The sequence below is a fragment of the Cervus canadensis genome, chromosome X, assembly GCF_019320065.1.
Source record: "Cervus canadensis isolate Bull #8, Minnesota chromosome X, ASM1932006v1, whole genome shotgun sequence".
Taxonomy (NCBI): domain Eukaryota; kingdom Metazoa; phylum Chordata; class Mammalia; order Artiodactyla; family Cervidae; genus Cervus; species Cervus canadensis.
This window is the reverse complement of record NC_057419.1, coordinates 145,303,861-145,323,508: the sequence shown is the minus strand read 5'-3', so window position 1 is coordinate 145,323,508 and position 19,648 is coordinate 145,303,861. Positions and strand designations below refer to the sequence as shown.

Below are 19,648 nucleotides of genomic sequence, written 5' to 3'. Positions count from 1 at the left end.
CTGCACTCCCATGTTTATCACTGCACTCTTCATAATAACCAAGACATGGAAAGAACCTAAGTGTCCATTCATGAATAAATGGCAGAGTAGAAAGACCCTGAGCTCACCTCCTCTCACAGGCACACCACAATCACAATTATTTATAGAACGACCATCAATGGAAAAGACTTGCACCTACCAGAGCAGATCTCCTACAACTAAAGCTATAAAGAAGGAACTGCAATAAGACAGTAGGACAGACATCATGATATTGTCCAATCTTATATCCCTGGGTGGGCATTTCACAAATAGGAGAAGAATTACAGGTGCAGAGGCTCTCTCAAAAGGAGTAAGACGTATAGCCCCATATTAGACTCCCCAGTCCAGGGATCCTGGACCAGAAAGACAAACCCCCAGAGCATTTGATTTTGAAGGCCAATAATGCATACAATTGAGAGTCCCATAGAGCTGGGGGAAATAGAGATTTCACTCACACGGTCCAGGGAAAAAGCAGGAATAGGAGGCTGGGTCAGACTTGCCTGCTGATTTTGGAGAGTCTCCTGGAGAAGCAGGGGGCAACTGCAACTCCTATGTCCCTGGGGACATAGAAACTGGTGGCAGCCATTCTGGGGAGCTCTTTCTACCACATGTACACTGGTGCTTGCAAATGCCATTGAGGAATCCTCTATCTGGCTTATTAGCAAGAAAATGCAGTCCTGTCCTGGCTCAACATCTATAGGTGCCAGTTCTGGGACACATGATGGCAAGCAAATAACTGGGCATGAACACAGCCCACCCACCAACAGACAGGTTGCCTTATGAACCCCCTGAGACACAGAATCCCCTGGACATGGCCCTGCCCACCAGAGGGCACAGGGTCTGTCCCTGCATACCAGTGTGCAGGCACCAGATCCAGGACCTCCAGCCAGAGACCCTGGGACCAAGCTCTACCCACCAGTGGGCAGGCACCAGCCCTAGAATTACCTGGACCCTGGTCCTGCCCTTCAGTGAGCCTGCTATAGTCTCAGAACCAGCTTCACCCACCAGTGGATGTCACTCTTTGTCACTATTCGCCATCATTATCTGCATGTGACATGATGCTGTACATAGAAAATCCTAAAGACAGCACCAAAAAACTACTAGAGCTCATCAGAGAATTTGGTACAGTTACAGGATATAACCCCACTAGGGCTTCCCTTGTGGCTCATCTGGTAAGGAATCTGCCTGCAATGCGGGAGACCTGGGTTTGATCCCTGGGTTGGGAAGGTCCCCCTGGAGAACAGAAAGGCAACCCACTCCAGCATTCTTGCCTGGAAAATCCCATGGACAAAGGAGGCTGGCAGGCTACAGTCATGGGGTCACAAAGAGTTAGATGAAAGACCTGTACTCATAAAACTATAAGACACTGATGATAGAAATCAAAGATGACACAAACAGGTGGGAAGATAGATCATGTACTTGGATGAGAAGAATCAGTACTGTAAAAACTACTATGCTACCCAAGGAAATCAACAGATTCAATGCAATCTCTATCATATTACCAATGCCATTTCTCACAGAACAAATGACACTGATTAGCCAAAATAATCTTGAGAAAGAAAAACAGAACTAGATGAATCATCCTCCCTGACTTCAGACTACAAAGCAACAGTAATCAAAACAGTATGGTACTAGTACAAAAAACAGAGACATAGATCAATGGAACAGGGTAGACAGCCCAAAAGTAAACTCACACACTATGGTCAATCTATCACAAAGGAAGCAAGAATATACAATGGAGAAAAGACAGTCTCCAGATACTGAAGAAAAACTGGACAGATACATGTAAGAGAATGATATTCAAAATTATCTAACTTAATATACAAAAATAAACTCAAAATAAAGACCTAAACTAAATACTATAAAACTCCTAGAAAACGACATAGTGAAACACTCTTTGACATAAACTGTGGCAATATTTTTTGGATCTGTCTCTTAAAGCAAAGGAGATAAAAGCAAAAATAAATAAAAAGGACCTCATTAAACTTAAAGCTTTGCACAGCAAAAGAAACCATTGACAAAACAAAAACAGAAAGACAACCTATTGAATGGGAGAACATATTTTGCAAATGATATGACCAGTGGGCTAATACCCAAACTATATAAACAGCTCACACAGCTCAATCTAAAAAAAGAAATTCAATTAAAAATAGACAGAAGGCCCAAATAGATGTTTTTACAAAAAAAGACATAGTAATGGCCAACAAGCACATGAAAAGATGTTCAGCATCATTAATTATTAGAGAAATGCAAATCAAAACTACAATGAGGTATGACCTCACACCGGTCAGAAGGTTTCATCAAAAAATCCACTAACAGGGCTACCCTGGTGGTCCAGTGATTAAGAATCTGCCTACCAATGCAGGGGATACGGGTTTGATCCCTATTCGAGGAAGATGACACATGTTGTAGGACAGCTAAGCCTATGTACCAGAACGACTGAGCCCATGCTCTAAAGCCCGTGCTCCCCAAGAAGAGAAACTGCCACAATAAGAAGCCCACACAGCACAACTAGAAAATAGCCCCCATTCCCCACAACTAGAGAAAGCCCACGTACAGCAGTGAAGATCCAGTGCAGCTATAAATAAATAAATCTTTTTTTTTAAAAACCCACAAACAATAAATGCTGGAGAATGTGTGGAGAGAAGGACACCCTCCTACACTGTTGCTGGGAATGTAAATTGGTGCAGCTGCTATGAAAATCAGTGTGGAGGTTTCTCAAAAACATACAAATAGAACTACTATATGACCCAGAAATTCCACTCCTGGGTACTTATCCAAAAAAGTGAAAACTCTAAGCTATGCATCCCAAAGTTCATAGCAGCACTATTTACAATTGCCAAGCTAGGTATCTGTCAATAGATGAATGAATAAAGATGTATACACACACACAGGCTTCCCTGGTATATTGCTCAGCTGGTAAAGAATCCACCTGCAATGCAGGAGACCCTGGTTTGATTCCTGGGTTGGGAAGATCCCCTGGAGAAGGGAAAGGCTACCCACTCCAGTATTCTTGGGCTTCCCTGGTGGCTCAGACAGTAATGAGCCTGCCTGCAATCCAGGAGACCTGGGTTCAGTCCCTGGGTTCAGAAGATCCCCTGGAGGAGGTGATGGCAACCCACTCCAGTATTCTTGCCTGGAGAATCCTCATGGACAGAGGAGCCTGGCAGGCTACAGTCCATGCTGTTGTAAAGTTGGGCATGACTGAGCAACTAAGCACAGCACAGCACTGCATACACACACAGTGGACTGCTATTCAGCCATAAAAAAGAATAAAATACTGCCATTTGCAGCAACATGGATGGGCTTGGAAGACATTAGGCTGAGTGAAATAAGTTAGAGAAAGACAAATACTGTATGATGTCGCTTAAAGGTGGAATCTAAAAAAAAATACAACAAACTAGTGAATATAACAAAAAAGGAATAGACTCCCAGATGTAAGGAAGAAACTAGTGCTTACCAGTGGAGAAGTGGGCAGGGGCAATATAGGGGCAGAAGATTAAGAAATACAAACTAGTAAAATAAATAAGCTACAAGGATATATAGAATCACACAGGGAATATAGCCGATATTTTGTGATAACAATAAATGGAGCATAATCTTTAAAATTTGTGAGTCGCTATATTGTACACCTGAAACTTGTATGGTACATCAACCATAACTTAATAAAAAAGAAAAAATTTTAATAAAAAATTTAATTAAACAAACTGAAAACTAAAAAAGTGACATATGTATATATGATGAACTACTATTCATCGATTAAAAAAGAAGGAAACACTAGCATTTGTGACAATATGGAGGAACCTGAGGGCATTATGCTAAGTGAATAAGCCAGATGAACACAAATGTTATATGGAATCATTAATATGCAAAATCTTTTTCTTGAAAAGAAAAATTTGAACTCCGAAACACATAGTAGAATGACGGTTATATCATGTTTTGCAATCACATAGTAGAATGACGGTTATATCATGTTTTGTAATCCGATTTGTGGAGAAGGAAATGGCAACCCACTCCAGTATTCTTGCCTAGAAAATCCCATGGACTGAGGATCCTGGTAGGCTACAGTCCATGGAATCGCAAAGAGTCGGACACGACTGAGCGACTTCATTTCACTTTTGGGCTTCCCTCATAGCTGAGGTGGTAAAGAATCTGCCTGCAATGCAGGACACCCCAGTTCAATTCCTAGCTGGGGAAGATCCCCTGGAGAAGGGATAGGCTACCCACTCCAGTATTCTTGGGCTTCCCTGGTGGCTCAGATGGTAAAGAATCTGCCTGCAATGCAGGAGACCCCAGTTCGATTCCTGGGTTGGGAAGGTCCCCTGGAGAAGGGAAAGGCTACCCACTCCAGTATTCTGGCCTGGAGAATTCCCTTAGGGTCACAAAGGGTCAGACACAACTGAGCAACTTTCACTTCACTTTTGCTCACTTAATGATGTTTTTTATATTTTTCTGTGTCAATAAACATAGATGAACATCTTCATTTTAAAAGACTGGTTAGTATTCCATGCTAGGGATACTGCAGTACCCTTGGATTGTTAAAGATCTCTTGGCTACTGAAGCCTGAGGTGGGCTCCTCATCCACTTGTGATCAGGTGGGCTGTGTCTCTCTGGGTTACTCTGATGGGAACTAGCTCCAGGATTGAAGATCAGCCTAAAAATTTAATCAGTTCTCTGAAATCCCTGGGTATATCACTGAGGTTGTAGACAGGTCTGTATATTTGTGTACTGACCATTCTCAAACTTGACCAGGCATGTTATGCTTGTGTAAGAAGCTGGAGTAGGAGATTGGCAGCTGTATCACCAAGGGAATTATAATTTAATTTTCTTTGCATCTCTGGTTATATCTCCTTTCTTATTTCAAATTATATATATATATATATATATATATATATATATGATAGAATTTATTTTTATTTGGTTATTTAATTGAGGTTTTTTTGAACTCACATTTAAGCTCTCGGATTGAAATTTATTAATTACTATAATCTTTTAACTTATTTTTATTCACACACGTAATACAAAAAGATGTTATCATTACAAAATTTCAACCAGTACATATATAACTAAAGTTCTTCTTGACACTATTTCCAGTCCCAGGTCTTTCTCAGAGTATGGTGGGTGTCATTCCAAACCAGTTTATAGAGTTTCATTTCCCCTTTTCTCATCTATTACTGTCTTTGTCAGGGAGAGGAAGTATTAGATTTAGCTAAGTTATAACAAAATGGTTGTCTGTGGAGGCCTTACAAATAACTGAGAAAAGAAGAGAAGCAAAAAGCAAAGGGGAAAAGGAAAGATATACCCATCTGAATACAGAGTTCCAAAGAATAGCAAGGAGAGATTAGAAAGCCTTCCTCAGTGATCAGTGCAAAGCAATAGAGGAAAACAATAAAATGGGAAAGACTAGAGATCTCTTCAAGAAAATCAGAGATACCAGGGGAACATTTCATGCAAAGATGGGCACAATAAGGGACAGAAACGGTATGGATCTAACAGAAGCAGAAGATATTAAGAAGAGGTGACAAGAATATACAGAAGAACTGTACAAAAAAGATTTTCATGACCCAGATAACCATGATGGCGTGATCACTCACCTAGAGCCTAACTTCCTGGAGAGTGAAGTCAAGTGGGCCTTAGAAAGCATCACTATGAACAACTAGTGGAGTTGATGGAATTCCAGTTGAGCTGTTTCATATCCTAAAAGATGATGTTGTGAAAGTGCTGCACTCAATATGCCAGCAATTTGGAACACTCAGCAGTGGCTTCAGGACTGGGAAAGGTCAGTTTTCATTCCAGTCCCAAAGAAAGGCAAAGCCAAAGAATGTTCAAACTACCTCACAATTGTATTTATCTCACACAATAGCAAAGTAATGCTCAAAATTCTCCAAGCTAGGCTTCAACAGTACATGAACTGAGAACCTGAGAACTTCCAGATGTTCAAGCTGGATTTAGAAAAGGCAGAGGAACCAGAGATCAAATTGCCAAAACCATCGGATCATAGAAAAAGCAAGAGAATCCCAGAAAAACATTTACTTCTGCTTCATTGACTATGCCAAAGCCTTTTAACTGTGTGGATCACAACAAACTGGAAAATTCTTAAAGAGATGGGAATACCAGACCATCTTACCTGCCTCCTGAGAAATCTGTATGCAGGTCAAGGAACAACAGTTAGAACTGAACATGGAACAACAGACTGGTTCCAAATTGGGAAAGGAGTACATCAAGGCTGTATATTGTCACCTTGCTTATTTAACTTATATATAGAGTACATCATGTGAAATGCTGGGCTGGATGAAGCACAAGCTGGAATCAAGATTGCCAGGAGAAATATCAATAACCTCAGATATGCAGATGACACCACCCTAATGACAGAAAACAGAAAGGAACTAACGAGCCTCTTTATGAAAATGAAAGAGGAGAGTGAAAAAGCTGACTTAAAACTCAACATTCAAAAAACTAAGATCATGGCATCTGGTCCCATCACTTCATGGCAAATAGATGGGAAACAATGGAAACAGTGACAGACTTTATTTTCTTCAGCTCCAAGATCACTTCAGATGGTGACTACAGCCACAAAATTAAAATACACGTGTTCCTTGGAAGAAGTTCAGTTCAGTCGCTCAGTCATGGCCAACTCTTTGTGACCCCATGAACCACAGCATGCCAGGCCTCCCTGTCTATCACCAACTCCCGGAGTCCACCCAAACCCATGTCCTTTGAGTCGGTGATGCCATCCAACCATCTCATCCTCTGTCGTCCCCTTCTCCTCCTGCCCTCAATCTTTCCCAGCATCAGAGTCTTTTCCAATGAGTCAGCTCTTCGCATCAGGTGGCCAAAGTATTGGAATTTCAGCTTCAACATCAGTCCTTCCAGTGGACACCCAGGACTGATCTCCTTTAGGATGGACTGATTGGATCTCCTTGAAGTCCAAGGAACTCTCAAGAGTCTTCTCCAACACCACAGTTCAAAAGCATCAATTCTTCAGTGCTCAGCTTTCTTTATAGTCCAACTCTCACATCCATACATGACCACTGGAAAAACCATAGCCTTGACTAGACAGACCTTTTTTGACAAAGTAATGTCTCTGCTTTTTAATATGCTGTCTAGGTTGGAAGAAAAGCTATGACAAACCTTGACAGCATATTAAAAAGCAGAGACAATACTTTACTGATAAAGGTCCATATAATCAAAGAAAGCTATGGTTTTTCCAGTAGTCATGTATGGGTGTGAGAGTTGGACCATAAAGAAGAGTGCTTTAGAATTTATGCTTTTGAACTGTGGTGTTGGAGAAAACTCTTGAGAGTCCCTTGGACAGCAAGGATATCAAACCAGTCATTCCTTAAGGAAATCAGTCCTGCATGTTCATTGGAAGGACTGATGCTGAAGCTGAAGCTCCAATACTTTGGCCACCTGATGCAAAGAACTGACTCCCTGGAAAAGACCCTGATGCTGGGAAAGACTGAAGGCGGAGGAGAAGGGGATGACAGAGGATGAGATAATTGAATGGCATTACTGACTCGACGGACATGAGCTTGAGCAAGCTTTGAGAGTTGGTGATGGACAGGGAGGCCTGGTGTGTTGCAGTCCATGGTCACAGAGTCAGACATGACTGACTGAACTGACTGAAGTTATAACAGTGGAATTTTTAGTCAATAATGTGATTTAAATTATTCATTTCAACTCCAGTTCTGGTCTACTCTAGCCCAACATGGTTTTATAAAATCAAAAATATGCTCTACATATCATGAAATTGGGTTCTTGTATCCCATGTCTTCATATTTTTTAATATACTCCTTTATTTCAGTAGAAATCATTCTCTAATCACTTCTTGAGAATGGCTGAATTAGAGGCAGATTCTTTGAATCCTTGTATATTAGAAAATCTCTTTATTCTCATTTCCTGTTTGAGTGATTATCAGGCTGCACATAGAATGTAATGTGCATTAATTCCAAAGTGTCTGAACACAGGAAGATTTTTCATGGGCATCCTATTGTCTAATAGGGCTCTGTGAAATATACTTTGAGAAAATTTTTCAGTTAAGATTTTGCTTCTGTAACTTGATGAGACTGTTCATTTACCTGATGGGTAGCTTAGTAAAGGTGTATTTGTTTCCATTTATGCTTATGCATATACTTCACCAACATAAAATTCTTTCACTCAGATAATCCTGTTCATAGTAGATCATTAATATTGTAGTATCATTAATATTTATAGTAGGTTATTAATACTGTTTGCACTGTGATGAGTTATTATGTTATTTGTATCCTAAACCTAAGTCCTGCTCCCTTATGGTTACTTATCCTACACATTGGTCATAGTGGATGCTTGGCATTGTGTTGTGTGATTTGAGTGCATTATTAGATACTATGAGTCATTTATAAAATTGAAAACTGGAGCTCAGAGACCTCAACTGACTTGCTTAAAGTCACACAGCTGATAAATTGTAGCACTGGGACTTGACCCCAGGCAGTGAGGAGGAAATGACAACCCACTCCAGTAATCTTGCTGGGAAAATCCCATGGAGATAAGAGCCTGGCAGGCTATAGTCCATGGGGTCACACAGAGTTGGACACGATTGAGCAACTGAGCACTGAGAGCACAATGTTACTGTAGAACCTACAGCACTGTGCTGTATAGCAAAAACAGCTGGCCTATGTAAACTTTCCAGAGTTAAGTCACTGTCATCACTGGAGTTCTATGTGACTAGGAAGACTCGCCACTCTTATGTATGTTAATTACATTTCTCCATTTTTATGCCAATATATATTCATTTAAAATCACAGCCCTTTCTTGTGGTCACAAAGAGATATGCCACAACAGCAGCAATGCAAAAACTGCTTTTACTATCATTGTTGGACTGCTGTTACGTGTTTCTGGCATTTAACATAACAACTGGCAATATAATGGTACTAAGTAGTATTTTTTTTTTTCATTTTTCTGGGAATGGAAGAGAATCTCTAGCACAGATCTTGCTTGTGACTTGAGTTATGAGTAATCAGAGTCTTATTCTTCCTCATCTCCAGGTCTGTGGGTTCTGGGGTGCCACAACTCAGACTTTCGGAACAGAGGCATGACAGCCTTACTGAAGGTTGATAGTTGTGACAGGAACGTTGGTGATTATTATGACACATATGAAGATATTCCAACCTTTTTGCTGAGTGAAAACAATGTCATTGAACCCAGAAGCTTCTCCCAGAATTCAAGGTACCCTAGCACTAGGCAAAAGCAATTCAAACCCACCACGACTCCAGAAAATGACGTAGAGAAGATTGACCCTCAGTCTGGAGAGAAAATGCAGCTGCTTAAAGAACAAAGTGTCTCCTCTAGTGATTTGTTGATGCTCTTGGGACAGAATCCTACTCCACACAGATTATCCTTATCTGATCTCCAAGAAGCCAGAAATGAGGCTACCGATCATTTACCTGAACCAACAGAAAGAAACAAAGGCCCATCCCCATCTGAAGTGGCACATCTCGGACCAGAGCTCCATCACAGTGGGGACGGAGTATTTACTCAAGAGCCAGAACTGCCACTAAGATTAAATGAGAATTTGGGAACAACTATAATGGCAGAGTTGAACAAACTTAATTTAAAAATTTCAAGTTCATCAAACAACAATCTAATGCCTTTACCAACAATTCCATCAGACAAGTTGTCAGCAGGTACTGAAAAGACAGGTTCCTTCGGACCCCCAAATATGCCAGTTAATTTTAATAGTCAATTAGGTGCCATTGTATTTGGCAAAAGTTTATCTGATGTTATTGGGTCACGTGTACCTTTGGGCTTGAGTAAAGAAGATGATGATTCCAAGTTGTTAGAAGCAGCTTTAATGAATAGTCAAGAAAGTTCACTGGGAGAAAATGTATTATCAATGGAGAGTGATAGGCTATTTAAAGAGGAAAGAGTTAATGGACCTGCGTCATTGACCAAAGGTGATGCTTTATTTAAAGTTAATATCTCTTTGGTAAAGACAGACAAGGCACCAGCTAACTCAACAACTAACAGAAAGACTCACATTGATGACCCAACAGTATTAACTGAGAATAGTACATCAGTCTGGCAAGATATTGTTATAGACAGTAATACCAACTTTCAAGAAGTGACTTCTTTGATTCATGATGAATTGTTTATAGACAAAAATACTACATCTTTTGGACTAAGTCATGTGTCAAATAAAACTACTTCATCCAAAAAAAGGGAAATGATCCACCAAGAAAAAGAAGGCCCTGGGCCACTAGATACAGAATATCCAGATACACCATTCTTCAAGACTCTGTTTTTGCCAGATTCAACAAATGTGATAAAAAGAACCCATGGCAAGAACTCCCTAAGCTCTGGGCAAAGGCCCAGTCCAAAGCAATTAACATCATCAGTATCAGAAAACTCCGTGAAAGATCAGAATGTCTTATCAGAAAAGAATAAGGCAGTAGCAGAAGATCATGAATTTAGCAAGGACACCGGCCTTGAAGAGATGATTTTTCCAAATAGCAAAAACATAGTTCTTACTAACTTGGCTAATGTCCAAGAAAATGATACAGACAATCAAGAAAAAAAATCCCAGGAAGAGACAGAAAGGAAAGAAACATTAATCCCTGAGAATGCAGTTTTGCCTCAGGTGTATACAGTGATTGGAACTAAGAATTTCCTGAAGAACCTCTTTTCACTAAGCACTAAGCAAAATGTCGGAGGTTTAGATGAAGAGACATATACTCCGGTACTTCAAGACAACAGGTCATTAAATGATTCGGCAAAAAGAGCCGGGATTCATGCAGCCCATTTCTCAAAACGAAGGGTGGAAACAAACGTGGAAGTCTTAGGGAATCAAACAAAGCAAATGGTAGAGAAATCTCCAAGCACTACAAGACTGTCTTCTATCCCAAGTCAGCAGGATGCAGTTCTTCACCGTGATAAGCGGGGTTTGAAACAATCCAGACTCCCACAAGAAGAAGTAAAGCTTAAAAGAGGGGTAACTCTGAATGACACCTCAACTCAGTGGTCCAAAAGCATGAAACGTTTGACCCAGGGCACCTTCACACAGATAGAACACAAGATGGAGAAAAGGACCATTACTCAGTCCTTCTTACCAGATTGTTCTCTGAGGAGTCATAGGTCAATTAGACCTACAGATGTGATCAAGATCCCACCCCAAGATAACTCTTCTCATCCTCCAGCATCAACCTATGGTTGTAACTTGGGGGCAAGTCATTCTGGGATCCAAGAAACCAGTCACTTCTTACAAGGAGCCAAGAAAAATAACCTTTCTTTAGCCTTCCTAACATTGGAAGTGATCGGAAGTCAAAGAAAGAGCAGCGCCCTGGGGAAACAGGCCACAAATCCACTCATGTACAAGAAACTTGAGAACATGGTTCTCTTGAAACAAGGCTTGTCTGAAGCATCTGGGAAAGTTGTTCATCAGGAAGACTTGCCTACAAAAACTAGCAAGGTTTCTCCTGCCCACCTGGATCTCAGGGAAGAGATCTTCCTTCAGAAAACACAGGGGCTTGTTAAATTGAATATAGTCTACAGGCCTGGAAAAGTGCCATCTCTGAAATGGACAACAGAAAGCTCTGAAAAGATTCCGTCCAAGCTGCTGGGTCCCCTTGCTTGGGATAACCAATCAGCTACCTTGATACCAAGAGAAGACTGGAAATCCCTAGAGAGGTCACACAAACTCACATCTTTGAAGACAAAAGATATCACTTTGCCCCTGGACCCTAGTGAAAACTATCATTCAATAGCAGTAGCAAATGAAGGAGAAGATAAGGCCAAAAGAGAAGCTTCCTGGCCAAAGCAAGAAGGGACTGGAAGGGTGTGCTGTCAAAATCCACCAATCTTGAAACGCCATCAAAGGGAGATAACCCTTACTACTCTTCAGCCAGAGCCAGACAAAACTGACTATGATGATACTTTGTCGATTGAAACAAAGAGAGAAGATTTTGACATTTATGGTGAAGATGAAAATCAGGACCCCCGCAGCTTTCAAAAGAGAACACGCCACTATTTTATTGCTGCAGTGGAGCGGCTCTGGGATTATGGGATGAGTAGATCTCCCCACGCACTAAGAAACAGGTATGGGTCCATTGATTATTCCTTTGTGTTACTGTTGTGACCTTTGACTTGACCAGATGCTGAAACAATAGGGAAGGCACAATCTGCAGCGAGACTCCAAAGACTGTTTTATAGAGGAAACTGAGAAGCAAGTGGCAAAGTCTAGATGAAGCTGAGGAGCAAATGGGAGGTTAGGTGGTGACACCAATAATGAGGGTTACAGGATGGTAAATCCAGGCAGCATGAAACTCTTACTCTGGTGAGATGGAGAAGAAGAGGGGTCTACAAAAGGGTAGAGAGGTCAGAGTCAAGAAGCAGCCATGTGGAACAGGAAGGAAGTCAGCCTCACCTAACAGCTTATGAGCTGCCAGGTAAGGCTTAGTCTCCTGAGTGTGCCCTGATACACACAGCAGGAAGCAGTGAAGTGTGTGGTAATGAGATTGAGGTGACAGGGGAGGTCATTTTCCAAAGTACTGGGGATCCAGAGGGCAAAATGGGAGAATTTCAGTGTTAAGGGAGCAGAAGGAGGTTGGACAGGGGAGAGAACACACAGAGAAATATGGAAGATAAACATAAGGAGAGTGAATCAGCCAACAATTATTTATTGAGCATCTGCTACATGCCAGGCACTTGCACAGACACTGAAGAACAGCAAAGCAGGAGCTTATACTCTGCTGGGAAAAGCAAAAGGCAATAAAGTACTAGAAAACTAAATAAGGGAATCTTGGTGCTGTTCAAAAGGTAGAATTGACTGATATGGCAGAGAGTGACAGGGTGTGTTACTTTTGCTGTGGTGGTCAGAAACATCCTCTTTGTGGAGTTGATGCCTAAATGATGATAAGAGGTCAGCTAGGGACTTCCCTGGTAGTCCAGTGACTAAGACTCTGCAGTCCCAATGCAGGGTACTGAGGTTCAATCCCTGGTGAGGGAACTAGACCCCACATGCTGCAAATAAAGATCCCACATGCTGCAACTAGGACCCAGTGCAGCCACATACATTTTTTAAAAATAAATAAAAATGAGGTCTGCTAACCAAAGTTTGAGAGAAGACATTTTCAGCAGAGGGAATAGGAAATCCAAAGGCCCTGCAAATGAAACAAGTTTAGCATGCTTGAGGAACAAAAAAGGACCAGCATGAGTGGAGTACAGTAAAGAAGTGTGTGCAGGGGTAGGGCAGAAGTGAGTGACCACACCATCGTGGTTATCCAGGACATTACTGCCTTTTTTGTACAGTTCTTCTGTGTATTCTTGCCACTTCTTAATCTTATCTGCTTCTGTTAGGTCCATACCATTTCTGTCCTTTATTGTGCCCATATTTGCATGAAATTTTCTCTTGGTATCTCCAGTTTTCTTGATGAAATCTCTAGTCTTTCCCATTCTATTGAACAGGGTAGTGAGGGTGAAAGTAAAAAGAAAGGTAAGGATGTTGAGTATAATTTAAAGATAAGCAGAGAAGGCTTGCTGTTAGATTGAGGATAGGGAGGAATGGTGAGAGAAAACTGAAAAATGTTTCGTTTTTGTCCTGAGCAACTAGGTGGATGCTGGTGACATTTAATGAGATGTGGAAGGCATGAATCAGAACAGATTTATTTGAGGAAACACTCAAGGGTCTGTTTTGTACATATTTAATTTGACATGCCTACTAGATATCCAAGTTCAGATGTTGAGTAGGCAGTTTGATATATGAGTCTTGAAACCAAAGAAGTGATTTGTGCTGCCACTGCTGCTGCTGTGGTCACTTCAGTCGTGTCTGACTCTGTGCGACCCCATAGACGGCAGCCTACCAGGCTCCACCATCCCTGGGCACTTGCCTGGAGTGGGTTGCCATTTCCTTCTCCAATGCATGAACGTGAAAAGTGAAAAAGTGAAGTCGCTCAGTCATGTCCGACTCTTTGTGACCCCATGGACTGCAGCCTACCAGGCTCCTCCATCCATGGGATTCTCAAGGCAAGAGTACTGGAGTGGGTTGCCATTGCCTTCTCTGTTGTTTGTGCTAAAAGATACTAATTTGAGTGTTATAATCATATTACTAACATTCAAATAAGATTTAATGGGATGATAATGGAGTAAAAGTAGCTGTAAACCATGCCCACTTTAAGGGCTACATCCTCAAAGTAATGGTAAACCAGTTAAACTTGTATTTCATTGACTTATAACCCAGTTTTCGGTCATGCGTATTGTCCATGAAATCCCTATCCTTGATCATAATTTAAGCAAATCTTGAATTGGCAGTGCCTGCAGACATCTGGTAGAACACATAAAACCTCTCGTGGAAGAAACCAAAATTCTAGGCTTCAGGTTATTTTCACAAATGTTCGAGATACAATTTCCAGAACACAAAAATGCTGGGTACAAAACAAGGAAAGTAAGCAAGAGGCCACAGAAACAATAGAGAGCCAAATACAAACTCACAGACTGAAGGTCTCAGAATCACCAGATACAATTAAAACACTAATGCATCATGTAGCAAGAATTGGTGAAGTAGTAGGTAAAAGAAATAATATGAAATGCAGAATGCAGAGCTTTTTAAATGTAATATAGAAAAGAGATAATAAAGATTATGTGTTCTAAGTCACTTTAGTCATGTCTGACTCTTTGCAACCCCATGGACTGTAGCCAGCCAAGCTCCTCTGTCCTTGGCATTCTCCAGGCAAGAATACTGGAATGGGTTGCCATGACCTCTTCCAGGGGATCTTCCCGATCCAGGGATCAAACCCGCATCATCCAGCAGTGGCCGCAGGACTGGAAAAGCTCAGTTTTCATTCCAATCCCAAAGAAAGGCAATGCCAAAGAATGCTCAAACTATCACACAGTTGCACTCATCTCACTCACTAGCAAAGTAATGCTCAAAATTCTCCAAGACAGGCTTCAACAGTATGTGAACCGTGAACTTCCAGATGTGCAAGCTGTATTTAGAAAAGGCAGAGGAACCAGAGATCAAATAGGCAACATCCGTTGGATCATCGAAAAAGCAAGAGAGTTCCAGAAAAATATATACTTGTGCTATTGACTATGCCAAAGCTTTTGACTGTGTGGATCACCACAAACTGTGGAAAAATCTTAAAGAGGTGGAAAGACCAGACCAGGTGACCTGCCTCTTGAGAAATCTGTATGCAGGTCAGGAGGCAACATAGAACTGGACATGGACCAACAGACTGGCTCCAAATAGGGAAAGGAGTACGTCAAGGCTGTATATTGTCACCCTGCTTATTTAACTTATATTCAGAGTACATCATGAGAAACGCTGGGCTGCATAAAGCAGCCCGGAATCAAGATTGCCGGGAGAAATACCAATATCTCAGACATGCAGGTGACACCACCCTTATGGCAGAAAGTGAAGAAGAACTAAAGAGCCTCTTGATGAAAGTGGAAGAGGACAGTAAAAAAGTTGGCTTAAAGCTCAACATTCAGAAAACTAAGATAATGGCATCTGGTCCCATCACTTCATGGAAAATACATGGGGAAACAGTGTCTGACTTTATTTTGGGGGGCTCCAAAATCACTGCAGATGGTGACTGCAGCCATGCAATTAAGACATGCTTGCTCTTTGGAAGAAAAGTTATGACCAACCTAGACAGCATATTAAAAAGCAGAGACATTACTTTGCCAACAGAGGTCCATCTAGTCAAGGCTATGGTATTTCCAGTAGTCATGTATGGATGTGAGTTGGACTATAAAGAAACCTGAGCACTGAAGAATTGATGCTTTAGAACTGTGGTGTTGGAAAAGACACTTGAGAGTCTCTTGGACTGCAAGAAGATCCATCCAGTCCATCCTAAAGGAAATCAGTCCTGAATGTTCATTGGAAGGACTGATGTTGAAGCTGAAACTCCAGTACTTGGCCACCTGAAGTGAAGAACTGACTCATTTGAAAAGATCCTGATGCTGGGAAAGATTGAGGGCTGGAGGAGAAGGGGACAACAGTGGATGAGATGGCTGGATGGCATCACTGACTCAGTGGACATGAGTTTGAATAAACTCCAGGAGTTGGTGATGGACAGGGAGGCCTGGCGTGCTGCCATTCATGGGGTCGCAAAGAGTCAGACAAGACTGAGTGACTGAACTGAACTGAATTGGCAGGCAGGTTCTTCACTACTGGTGCCACCTGGGAAGCCCAAAGATCATCAGTTCAGTTCAGTCGCTCAGTCGTGTCTGACTCTTTGCGACCCCATGAATCACGGCACACCAGGCCTCCCTGTCCATCACGAACTCCCGGAGTTTACTCAAACTCATGCTCATCAAGTCGGTGATGCCATCCAGCCATCTCATCCTCTGTCGTCCCCTTTTCCTCCTGCCCCCAATCCCTCCCAGCATCAAGGTCTTTTCCAATGAGTCAGCTCTTCGCATGAGGTGGCCAAAGTACTGGAGTTTCAGCTTCAGCATCAGTCCTTCCAATGAACACCCAGGACTTAACTCCTTCAGGATGCACTGGTAGGATCTCCTTGCAGTCTAAGGGATTCTCAAGAGTCTTCAACACCACAGTTCAAAAGCATCAATTCTTTGGCGCTCAGCTTTCTTCACAGTTCAACTCTCACATCCATACATGACCACTGGAAAAACCATAGCCTTGACTAGACAGACCTTTGTTGGCAAAGTAATGTCTCTGCTTTTTAATATGCTATCTAGGTTGGTCATAACATTCCTTCCAAGGAGTAAGTGTCTTCTAATTTCATGGCTGCAGTCACCATCTGCAGTGATTTTGGAGCCCAAAAAAATAAAGTCTGACACTGTTTCCACTGTCTCCCCATCTATTTCCCATGAAGTGATGGGACCAGATGCCATGATCTTAGTTTTCTGAGCTTTAAGCCAACTTTTTCACTCTCCTCTTTCACTTTCATCAAGAGGCTTTTTAGTTCCTCTTCACTTTCTGCCATAAGGGTGGTGTCATCTGCATATCTGAGGTTATTGATATTTCTCCTGGCAATCTTAATTCCAGCTTGTGCTTCTTCCAGCCCAGCGTTTCTCATGATGTACTCTGCGTATAAGTTAAATAAGCAGGGTGACAATATACAGCCTTGATGTACTCCTTTTCCTATTTGGAACCAGTCTGTTGTTCCATGTCTAGTTCTAACTGTTGCTTCCTGACCTGCATACAGGTTTCTCAAGAGGCAGGTCAGGTGGTCTGGTATTCCCATCTCCTTCAGAATTTTCCACAGTTTATTGTGATCCACACAGTTGAAGGCTTTGGCATAGTCAATAAAGCAGAAATAGATATTTTTCTGAAACTCTCTTGCTTTTTCGATGATCCAGCGGATATTGGCAATTTGATCTCTGGTTCCTCAGCCTTTTCTAAAACCAGCTTGAACATCTGGAAGTTCTCGGTTCACATATTGCTGAAGCCTGGCTTGGAGAATTTTGAGCATTGCTTTACTAGCGTGTGAGATGAGTGCAATTGTATTGTTGGCAAAGATTATAGCCAACACTATTTTCCAAAGATGGATGTGCCAAGATATCTTGTCCTACATGCTTCTTCTACAATGTGACCTTGCCATTCTCCCTTTCAAAAGGTAGTCTAATTCCCCTCCTTTTGATTTGTGCTGGCAATGAATAGAATGTAACAGAAACGTGTGACCTGTAGATATAGTGGAAGTGATGGTATATGATTTCCAAGGCTATCTCAGAAAGTACAGATGTACCGATGTAAGAGTCGGACCATAAAGAAGGCTGAGCGCCAAGGAATTGCCTTCAAATTGTGGTGGTGGAAAAGACTCTTAAGAGTCCCTTGGACTGCAAGGAGATCAAACCAGTCCATCTAAAGGATATCAACCCTGAATATTCACTGTAAGGACTTATGCTGAAGCTGAAGCTGAAGCTCCAGTCCTTTGACCACCTGATGTGAAGAGCCGACTCATTGGAAAAGACCCTGATGGGAAAGATTGAGGGCAGGAGGAGAAGGGGGCAACAGAGGATCAGATGGGTGGACGGCATCACTGATTCAGTGGACCTGAGTTTGAGCACACTCTGGGAGATAGTGAAGGACAGGGAAGCCTGCTGTGCTGTAATCCATGGGGTCACAAAGAATTGGACACAACTTAGTGACTGAACAACAACAACCTCAGAAAGTATCATGCAGCTCACGTCTATCCCTTCAGATACTCTCTCTGACCGAGAGTCCCGACTGAGTCCAACTTTCCAGCATTCTCCACCAAGGCAATAGACGTGAATGAAGCCATTTTGGACCCTCCAGACCAACCCAGATGCCAGTTGAATACCACTGAGTGACATTAGACACCACGAAGAGTGAAACTATTACTTTGCCACGCCCTGCTGGAACTCCAGACTTAACAGAATTGACAAGTATAATAAAAAACAGTTGTTGTTTTAAGCCACTAAATTTTTGAGGTAGTCTGTGATAAAGCAACATATAATCAGAAGAAAGAGGATAGAATGTGAAGGACTAACATATTTTTAATTGAAATCCCAAAAGGAAAGAGTGACTAGAAAAGAAACAACTACCAAATTATTCAGAAATTCCACTCTTGAGTATATATCCAAAGGAAATGAAAACACAAACTCAAAAAGATACATGCACCCCAATGCTCATAGCAGCGTTATTTAGAATTGCCAAGATTTGGAAGCAACCTAAGTGTCCATCAACAGATGATTGATTAAGAAGGTGTGGTATACATACACACACTGGAATATTACTCAGTCATGAAAAATAACGAAATTTTGCCATTTCCAACAACATGGATGAATCTAGAGGGTATTATGCTTATGTTATCATATGTTATCACGTACATGTGGAAGCTGACAAATAAACAAATGAATATACAAAACAAAAACAGATTCATAGATATAGAGAACAGACTTGTGGTTACCAGTGAGAAGAGGGTGAGGGGAGAAGAGGGATGTGACTAGGGGACTGAAAGTTACAATCTGCTATGTATAAAAAGGATAGATTGCAAGAGTATGTTGTTCTACAGCACAGAGAAATACAGCCATTATTTTGTGATAACTTTAAATGGAGTATAATCTATTAAAAAAAAAAAAAAAAACGGTTGAGTTACCATGTTGTACACCTGAAACCAATATGATGTTGTAGATCAACTATACTTCAATGTTTTAAAAAATCAGATAGACTTAACTCCAACTATATTTTTTAAAGTAAATGTAGATAAATTAAATGTATCAGTTAAAACATAAAAATGTGGCTTCCCTGGTGGTCCAGTGGTTAAGAATCTGCCTGCCAATGCAAGGGACATGTGTTTGATCCCTGGTCTGGGATGATCCCACAAGCCATGAGACAACTAAGCCCAGGCTCTCGAGCCCACCAACCATGACTTCTGAGCCTGCATGCTGCAACTACTGAAGCCCACATACCTAGAGTCCGTGCTCCACAACAAGAGAAGGCAGTGCAACAAGAAGCCCACACACCTCAAAGAAGACCCAGCCCAGCCCAAAATTAATTAGTTAAAAACAATTTTCAAAACAAAACAGAAAAATGTCAGACTTCCTTAAAAATTCATGCAAACTATATATTGTTTATAAGAGACACACTTAAAATCTAAGGATCTAAGTTAAGTAGAATTGTTACCAAAAGAGTATGTGGGTAGGGTCCAGCTGCTCCCTGCTCAAAAGC

The 19,648-nt window shown here is 41.4% G+C and overlaps 1 protein-coding gene across 3 annotated transcripts in view; it reads left to right on the top strand.

Annotated features, from left to right (window-relative positions):
* F8 (coagulation factor VIII) overlaps nt 1-19,648 on the top strand; it is a 144,893-nt gene that overhangs the window by 76,966 nt on the left and 48,279 nt on the right. For all 3 annotated transcript variants that reach the window (XM_043457542.1, XM_043457543.1, XM_043457541.1), the window contains one exon: nt 9,042-12,087. In XM_043457542.1, coding sequence (XP_043313477.1) covers nt 9,042-12,087 — 3,046 coding nt within the window. The remainder of the gene's footprint in view (nt 1-9,041; nt 12,088-19,648) is intronic.